General features: G+C 42.2%; 1 protein-coding gene and 1 non-coding gene across 2 annotated transcripts; both read right to left on the bottom strand.

Moving 5' to 3' along the window:
- Positions 1-1,452: 1,452 nt before the first annotated feature.
- LOC125289644 (claudin domain-containing protein 1-like) lies at positions 1,453-5,332 on the bottom strand. Its single transcript, XM_048236599.1, has 4 exons — positions 4,496-5,332; positions 3,853-3,960; positions 2,856-2,993; positions 1,453-1,926 (listed from the first exon to the last, which is right to left on the bottom strand). The coding sequence occupies exons 1-4, from the start codon at positions 4,785-4,787 to the stop codon at positions 1,706-1,708; spliced, it is 759 nt and encodes a 252-aa protein (XP_048092556.1). The 5' UTR covers positions 4,788-5,332; the 3' UTR covers positions 1,453-1,705.
- Positions 5,333-9,519: 4,187 nt separating this feature from the next.
- Positions 9,520-9,607, bottom strand: trnar-ucu. The gene is given in 2 exon segments: positions 9,520-9,555; positions 9,571-9,607. It is a non-coding gene; the product is annotated as a tRNA-Arg (tRNA).
- Positions 9,608-9,725: the final 118 nt, after the last annotated feature.

Consider the following 9,725-nt stretch of genomic DNA (forward strand, 5'->3'; position numbering starts at 1 on the left):
GTTACCCCCAAAACTGTGAGGCTCACTGTGCAGGAACTGATTTTTGTAATGTTCAGATATCTGTTTCATTTCAATATCATTAGGCGAGAAGCAAGCCAGCAATGAGAAGGACAGACACACACGCGCACACACATGCACATGCACGCACACACGCACACACACACACACACATACAAAGACACAGTACATCTGCCAGTACTCAGTACATCGGAGTACCTGCCAATTCAGTTCACACACCTGAAAAGTTCACAATACCCTAATGCAAGTCAAAATCATGATGTAAGTGTCAAATCATGAATCAGGACCACACTATATTGAGTGAAATCAGCTAGCTAAAGTGCTCAGGCGGACCAAAAACATCTACACTAACATCAGCTGTCACTAGACAGCTCCCAGACTCCCGCCTTAATCAGGCTCAGAACTGACCCGGAGTCAGCCAGTAACTAAGTACATGACCCTGAGAAACAGACAAGGTTCAACAACACTAAGGCTACCAGAAAGAAGTTAGGCAGTCATCTACAAGTAAGGACCACTAATGGCTGCGTAGGCTGTTTGGTGCCCTTTGGGTGAAAGCACACCAAAGTAACTTGTCAAGAGCCTGAAGAATGCATAAAGCTTGAGCAGAACAGCAGAGAACTCCGGGATCAGAAAATAAACAAATGAACAAATAAGCAAACAAACAAACAAATAAATAAATAAGAAAAAGTTAGTGTTTGCCTACCACTCACAGCAACGCAAGCAACTCAAATGCCAACATCTTAAAGCCACCTATGATCTAAAATGAATAAATGTCCAACAATGCAAGGGGTTGACCTATCCCCACACTCCCCTTAGAAAGGGTTTTGGGGGAGTTGGGGGACTCCTATAATAGAGGGGCAAGGGTAAAACGTTCCACATACTCGACGCCCCCGACCGGTAGCGCGACAATGTGACGTCACAGAAGCGCCGTAACCATTTATACTCGCGCGTCGTGGTCACGACACTAGTTGCAATATTCTCCTGAACAGAGGTGTCGCTGTTGTGAAAAGATTAATGCTAACTACGTTACACAGCAGAAGAAGCTGCATTAAGAAACACTAGTAGCAGAGAGCAGAGAATGTAAACGGGCTCTGCTATTATCTAGCCTCTGTGAGGGTACTTCAGACTTTGGTTGCTACTATTCACAACTACCATCATCATTATCATCTAGTTTCCAAGGTGTGTGCACAGGTAGATAGATAGATAGATGGATATATAGATAGATACTTTAGTCATCCCGAGGGAAATTTTAATAATTTAAACAGTTTAGTTAGCTGGCTAGCTAGCTAGCAGCTGGCTGAGTTTGTGTAATTTCCTGAAGTGGAAAGAGATTTTGTTCAGGCCTTAATAGATATCCTTTGTTTGAAAATAAATCGTTTCTATTCTTTCCTCTTAATTCCATGTGTTGCAACTCTCACTGGTAACTTTGTTAACTTATCCAACAAACTATTAAAAATTCACGACTGTAACAAAACACTGCAACTCTCGCTTGCCCTCGAACTAGTCCATCTTCCTGTTTCCGCCTTGTCGCGCTCGTCTGAAAAAAAATGAGAGGTGCGCTACCTCACGCTACCTGGCTTCAATCCTGGCGCGCCAGCAAGAGTCACGTTGTCGCACTACCGGTCGGGTGCGTCAGGTGTGTAGAAGCCCTAAGGGGGTGAAGCGTGGGTGGAGTGTTTGTGTGTTTTTATGCTACTCTGTACGCGGTCATGCGGTAGTAGTTCTGGCTGTGGCTGCGTGCCGCCCACACAAGCAGGGCGGCGGCCATCATGTGCAGCGGAGAGGAGATGAGCGCCAGGTAGAGCGACCAGCCCAGGGAGGCGTCCACGCGGTCGGGCAGCACTGACACTCGATGCAGCAGGTCCATGCCGGCCAGGTAGCAGCAGACCGTGGCCAGGGTGCACAAGGCTGGGGGTGGAGAAAGAGGGGAGAAAAGTCCAAGTTAGCCTTTATTGCCGTTTCCACACATCCCCATTACCAGACATATACTAAATATTTTTTTGGGGGGAGGGATCAAAGTGCAACATAGAGTATTGCACAATAAATAAAGTGGTAGCAAAACCCGATTTTCCAGTTACAGACAAACATCCCAGATCGGCTCTGATAGCACTTGGTAGGTCGTTCCACCAACATGAAACAACAAGTGAAACCAATTAGTCTGGACTGCTGTGTGTGTAGGGGGCGGCAGTGCCAGCCTCTAGGAGAGCACTTAAGTGGGAGCAGACCCAGCAATCACTTTGTAGGCAAGCATTAGTGACTTGATTTTGATGCGGGCAGCTAAAGTTTGAGCCAGTGGAGCTCACTGGACAGTGGGGTATCGTGCCCATTTTGGTTCATTGAACGCGCTGCTGCATTCTAGACCACCTGGATGCCAAAACACAACACATCATGTTTTGTATTGTGTCCTTTACAGCTATGAATGTTGTCTAGTGCAGTGGAGTGACTTTAACACAGACTAATGAAGTAGGCTAGAGGGTTATTTTTAAATGCATCAATGACGCAGCTTCTTAAAACAGTTTTAGGTAGTAATAAATTGGTTGCTATGAAGTAGTCTAATAGGCTACAGTTCTATTATGCAGCTCAGCCAACACAATGTGAGCACAGGCCTATTGCTGTGGTCTCAGCTCATGAGCACTGTATACAGATTGTTTTTAAGGAATTAACACCCATGTTATAGCTATAATAATGTGTGAGATACTTCATAATCAGTAAGTCAGTGTGCCTTGGAGTTTTGGTTTGAGCTTTGGTGTGCCTTAGCCCCATAAGGTTAAGAACCTCTGGTCTAGTGTGAACTAAGCCTCACAGACATTGATTATCATACACTGCAATATACTCACCAGCCAATAGATGGAGCACCCCAATCCCAAGTGTGGGGGCAAGACTGTGACATAAACATGCACAAAAGCCTATTATGCCTGCCAGCACCACCAGCCCCAATGACACCAGTGGAAGCAGGAACTGACACCTCCATAAGTCTGTGGTACATACACACACACACACACACACAGAAAGAGAGAGAGAGTTAGTCGAGACCTGCTGGAGTGATTGACAGTTGCAAAACACAATCTAAATGGTTAAGGACATCTAGTGAAAATAATGTTTCCATACCGTGCATAGAAAAATACAACGAGTAATTGTCAGACTTGTGCTGCTCTACAGGATTACAATGTGGTAGACATGAATTCAATGAAAGGAGTGTGTGTGTGTGTGTGTTTGTGAAGGAGAAAAAGAGAGAGAAAAGGAGAGAGAGAGACAGACAGAGAGAGAGAATGTGTGTGTGTGTGTGTGTGTTTGAATAAAAACATTTTTTTTCCCCAAATTGTCTTGCGTCATGCTGTGATAATGCAAATCCAAATCTCTCTACTGTCTAACTGAGTCCTGCTTCTGTGAGGTCAGAGAAATCTGACTGAGCAATGTGAGTGTTTGTGTGTCACTGCCATAGGGTGTCTGTCTATTCAAGAATACCACTGACAGAGAGAGAGAGAGAGAGAGAGAGAGAGAGAGAGAGGGGGAGAGAGACTGGCAGGCAGAAAGACAAACAGACCAACAGATAGTGAGCCAGATGGACCACCATACAAATTTAATGCTGGCACATCTAGAAATCTAGAACAGTTCATGACTTTGGGGCAGATTGTGCATGAAGATAGAAAATGCATAAGTAACAAACCTGGTATGCCGTCGGGAGTAAATGCAGTACTGTGTGCAATGCATGTATGGACAGTCTTAAATGTCTATCCCAACTCTGACCCTATAGTCAACAGTGATACTAGGCAATGGCATACGGGTGTAATAACCTGATTTCTGTATGTTCATTCCATGACTGAGCCTACTTACAGGTCCGTATCATGTCCTCTCCACTGTTGTGATTCCCTGGCTCCTTGTACTTGGGTGTGAACTGTTGTGCCAGAGTGAAACTGACACACTCCATCACCATTTTAGGGTCTGAGGATGAGGGAAAGCAAAATGTCAACACAAAACACACTCCTCCCAAATAGAAAAATCAGATTGCCAGACAGCGGACCGCTGGTGGTATGCCACCGGTGGCGTGCCACTTGCGGTCCGCCGTTGGACCACCACCATCTCTTTAAATTTAACTTGTCATGAATATTAAAATTATATATGGAGTATAACTGAACAAATTTTAGACCAATAGTTGCAAAATATTTGTCTGCAACCCGCCAGAGAACCGATTAGCAAAATGCCAGTGCACCGCCAGATCTGCCCCCAGTGGGCCGACAGTGCTCCGTCAGCCCCTTTGCTATCTGGGCTGTCACACATGCTCACTGTGATGTGATGCACCATTAACCATGTCAATCAAAAGAATGTGATGCACCATTAGCCATGTCAAACAAGAAGAGATGCAGAGCTAAACTACTGAGATTAAAAGCAGAATTAAAAGCAGTAGGCTTAGCTTAAACTACGGGTGCCTCCAGTAGGCTACACACAACATCCAGTTTTAATGGAAGATAATATTTACCTGGTTCTTTGTACCAATGGGTTTCTGTAGGCACTTGCAAGCAGCGCCACCACAAACCCACTGTCCCGTTGAGGCGGAAGAGAGAGTCGCTGTATGTCTTTTCATCGAATTCGCCATCAATGAATTCTTCCTGGAGAGCGCGAAGCTCTGAGGCATTAGCCTCGCCGTAAACAGGCGGGCTGATATACTGGTACCAGTGCTGCGTTCCCACGGCCACGGATAGGTACACCGTTGCAATGATGCTCAGGACGCAGGCGATCACAAGAGCTGTGGCGTAGCGATTATCGACCATGATTTTTGAACACCCCGGTGGATAGGCTAGGCTATAGACGGAGATAACTCAGCGAAAGCTGGCTCGCAATGAAAGTTTCTCACCAGATAAATCGCAGCCGGCTACGCAGATGACGACCGAGTGTGATTTACCAACCGGAGAGATATGTTATCCGACCCGCCATGCCCATGACCTCAATTAATTCGAATGTGTGTGGGGTATTCCCCTTTGGTGTGGAATGCCCTATTTTCCATGATATCCCTCGCTGCCTTGTTGCACATCCCGAGGATCCCATCTGTCGTCCTCCATCTGTCAGCGAACAATTCCGCCGACGGATGATGATCAGGCGCGTCCGTCCACTGAGGGTGTCAATACTAGCCTACTGCAATCACGACCGTAGTGGTAAAAACATAACCAAACTAAAAGTGGCCTATACAGCGAACAACCAAATGTGTCGTATTCAATCGTAGGCTGTATCCAGATCTTTGGTCAATATATGACAGATAGCGCAGAATGTCTTGGTTTGTGTTCTTTACTTGGAATGTCAATAAATCCCAATCCATGCGTATTCCTGTTCCGGAAAATGTGCAGCTAAGAGTTCTGGGTATTGAAGTCCTGGGATTTGTCGTTATTAAATTGTTGTAGCGCAAGCTGTTTTTATATTTTAAGCTCCTACCAGGACTGCAAAATAGTCTTCCACTATCAGATTCTGTTGCTTAAAATGTGTGCTTTGTTCCTCTTTTGTGCACCACATAGCCTATAATTAAAGGCTGCCCTAAAATCATTTTAATGCTTTGTCCAGTTTTGCAGAATATTTATATTTCTGACCACATAGCCCAACTGTCTGAGCCAACCTTCTTCCAGCTTCTTGCCATCATCACCCTCATGTGTAGGTTACAACTGATCAACCTACCAACTTCTTTTCCGTTATTCTGCTTATATATTACTGTATTGCATAAATAGGCCTACTCATATTACAACTCAGTTTCACTGGAAATGCATAATATTGTTGTCTGCACTCCATATGGCATACTCCATGGAATGTATATTCCTGGTATTGATCTCTGTATCATATATTTTGTATTGTCAAGGCCAGTACGCTGAAGTGACACGAATGTTCTGAACCAAGCCAAGTCCTTTGATGTGTCAATGTAGTTGGTGAATAAAATCTTATTCTGATTATGATCTGCTGAAATGTTGCTGATATGTTCCTCAGATTAGCCTGATATGCAACAAATGATCACACTCTTGTGTCAATCTATGTCAAAATAAATGTATTTGGGACAGATGACACTGAGTCAGTTTGTTGTGTTAGGCCTACAATTCTTTTGAATCTGGACATAACTTCAAGGTATAGGTCTACTATACTAGATATGTTGAGTTTAAAGCCTTGTGTATGTTCAATTATTTAGCTACTTATGCAGCCTTTACAGAGAACAGATACTCCAGAAGGGCTCGTTTATAACAAGTAGATGGCTTCCGTGCCACCTAGGGCTGCACGATTTGGGAAATATCTAATTGTGATTTTTCTGACAGATATTATGATGGTGATTTGCAATAGTATTTTTTAATGTCAATGTCAAGATTCAGTTCAATATTCCAAATATCTCTTGCCTGCCTAGTGCATGAGAGGCACAACACTCCTGATTGGTGAGCTTCATGCACTCTCTGTCACACATGGAGGATGACATAAAGGGTTACTTCAGGTATATACGTTAGACCGGCACATCCGGGAACTTGACTCGTGACAAACGTTCCCGCCCCTTTCGGGGGGAAAACAAACAACCCCTCTCATTAACTCCAACGCAAATTAGGGTCAATAAAGCGTAATTGTACAGAAATCGCGGGAGTAAATAATAACAAAAAATACCACAAATCAATATGACCACTCAATACATAACCACTTTGCCGGTCGTTGACCGTGAAAGATACCTACAAAAGCTTAATTCAATTAATATAAAAACATGTCCCTTCAGTCTCGAGTAGGCTACTTAAGTGGTGCAACAACCCCACTCAGTGACCAGAAGTGTCATACGGTCTTCTCTTCTTATGGCTTGTAGCCATAATTTTCTTCTGTCAGGATTTTATTTGAGGACATGGTAGGCAAAAGAAACTCAGGGAGGGGTTCTTAGATGTGTGGTTGGTACATGTCTACCGGTTCACTCTGGCTTGTTCTGAGGGAATGTCTTCCCCTCAAAAGGGGCATGGCGCAAACAACCTGCTCTGTGTGACGCGGGTCCGGTTGTAAGTATTGGGACATCAGGTAATTTGGGACAGCATAAGGAAAAAGCATTTTAATTCTGCCCTGTAAGGGCTATGGTAAAGTTAGGGGTGGTAATACATTGCTTAAGCATTTAACTAAAGTCACATGACATAATGTACATATAGGTGACATCAGACAGGGGGGTGTGGCAGCATCAAACAGGAAGTTGACCCCCAAAATCAAGAGGTAAGAAAAATGACATGTGCTTTAGGTGGATTTTAATATAAGGCTGTAAAGTGTGTATGAATAATTAAATGTTGACATCAATGTTGAGCAAATATGTTTGATGTAATATTGCACTAAAATAAACAATCATGTTTATATTAATTTAATTTGAGCATTTTCTTGTTGTTCCAAATTACCAAACATGGTGTGGTAAATTGGGACAGCATGTTTCAGGTTTTTAGGGTATACAATGAAATGTGTCAATAGTTTAGTAATAAATAACCTGATTAAAAGTGAAAAAGTCACATTTATAACAACACAAAACCTCAGTGATGTATCCTAGACAACTTTTAGCAGATAAAATTAGAGGCTGCAGTCAGAGCTGCGTGTAGTGGGCCTTGTAATTTGGGTCAGATCAGTTTATGTCAATAATATCCTGACAAATTAGTAATAATAAAGGCTATGTTGTTAAAACAATGAAGTAAAAGCATATTTAGACCTTGTGTGGTAGTGATAGGTGGCCTAGTAAACCTAGCCTAGCGTTAATGTATTTGGTGTGGACTCTTCTGCACTTTGCCTAATATGAGTTTGTTCTCATCTATGAAACTAATTCATTTTACAGAGTAGAATGGCACCCAGGAAAAAGACAGCCAGACCAAGGGAGAGTGAGGTGCAAGGGAGAGTGAACAAACAGGGAAAGTTAAAGGCAAAGTACAACATGTGGAAGAAGAGCAGAATGAAGGGAGCATTGCAGGAGTACAGGGAACTGGAAAGGGCAGGGAACAAACCTCAGCTCCGTTATCTTGCCAGGGCCTGGAATGTCCCAAAATCCCCCCTCCAAAGACGGGTTAAAGGTGTGATCGAAGGACATAAGCATGTAGCAGGACGAAAGCCAGTTCTGTCAGAGCAGGATGAGGCTAAATTAGCAGAGATAATCGAAAACCTAGCAAGACGAGGTTTTCCAATGAGGAAGCCAGAAATCCAGAAGCTTGCTTTTCAGTTTGAACAGGCAAATGGATTGAAAGGTTTTTCTGAGGGCAAAGGTCAGGCAGGCCACTATTGGTTTAAGGCCTTCATTAAGAGACATTGCCGTCTTGGTCTGAGGAAGCCAGAGGCCCTTTCTGCAGCTCGGGCTGCTTGTTTCAACCCCGTAGTCATCAGCCAATGGTTTAAGACCTATGAGGACATCATCATCGACCTTGGCCTTCGAGATGTTCCGTCTCATGTGTGGAACTGCGATGAAACTGGTTTACAGGATCATTTTGTGTCCTCGCGGATGGTGTCACCAGTATTGATGAATTTATGTGCTGTTGATTGTGTATTATTGTTACATGACTTGTTGAATATATGAAAACATAACTTAATTCTACAAAATATAAATAAAATGTTATTGTTTTTTCAAAAAGCTTGTTGGATTCCTGCTGAAGGCCTAATTTCTCTTAGTCAATAGTCTAAATCTGATGTTTGTGGATGTAATAATATGTATAATCTAACCAAATCAGAAGATTACACATAATGCATAACCTTAAAGATATATTTATGTATAACAAATCCATTAAAACATTATTTAACATTAATTTATTTAATTATAGTTCAATACATTCATTTACACCCACAAGTCGGTGTCCCAAATTACCAAACAATTAAGCTCAGAATATAAAAATACAAAAAATGTCCCAATATACCTTAATCCACCCAATATAAAAATCATAAATGTGACATGATTATTTTGTGATTAGATAACTGCATTGGTTCAAAATTGTAAAAACGTAAATAGATAATTGTGTAGCACTAATGCCACTTGATATAGAGGAAATAAATAACCAGTAAAAATAAAGTGTTAATAAAGGTTTTAATCTTAAGGTCAATAATATAACAATGCTGCAATTATTGCAAAGGTCAAGAATGATAGCTTCATAATTCAACTCTCTGGTTCTAAAAATAATATATTTAAATAAAGACAGAAATAAAGAGACTTAAAATGTTTCACTATTTAGATTATTTGTTTTTTCTGCTTAAAGCCTACCTTACCACAAATGAAGAATTTGGTTTAAACTATAACTCATGTGCCACTAACGACTGTAAGTGATTTGAATAGTGAAGTCAAGCTAGCCTAGTAGATGAGTGCACTGAGTAAAAGTAGGCTACACTGAAAACTGCACTCTGTAGCCTACAGTGATTAACACGAGACACGCCCCTAAAGAATGTTGAACATTCATAGACACCTTCACATTCTTGTTACTCAAGCAATGTGGGTATCGAGTCAAGTTGACTACAACAGTCTACGTATTTCATTTTAAACATAACCATGTGAATTAAAAAGTGCGACTCTGGTGGGACTCGAACCCACAACCTTTGAATCACTTCGATTTAACCTAGAAGTCCAATGCGCTATCCATTGCGCCACAGAGCCACCTGTTGAACATGTTTGGACATACACAATTTGAACGTACACGTGTACACGGAAACAGTATAACACATTATATGTCTACATCTTTTTCATAATGTGTGCAGGCTGATACCTTTTACCT

The sequence above is a fragment of the Alosa alosa genome, chromosome 24 (assembly GCF_017589495.1).
Source record: "Alosa alosa isolate M-15738 ecotype Scorff River chromosome 24, AALO_Geno_1.1, whole genome shotgun sequence".
NCBI classification, from domain to species: domain Eukaryota; kingdom Metazoa; phylum Chordata; class Actinopteri; order Clupeiformes; family Clupeidae; genus Alosa; species Alosa alosa.

What these genes read in the sequence shown, in the direction of transcription:
- LOC125289644 (XM_048236599.1), bottom strand. Translation starts at nt 4,787, where the DNA reads ATGGTCGATAATCGCTACGCCACAGCTCTTGTGATCGCCTGCGTCCTG. An exon ending in CCATTGGTACAAAGAACCAG is followed by an intron (nt 3,961 to 4,495) that starts GTAAATATTATC and finishes CCTCATCCTCAG; the next exon opens with ACCCTAAAATGGTGATGGAG. An exon ending in AGAGGACATGATACGGACCT is followed by an intron (nt 2,994 to 3,852) that starts GTAAGTAGGCTC and finishes TATGTACCACAG; the next exon opens with ACTTATGGAGGTGTCAGTTC.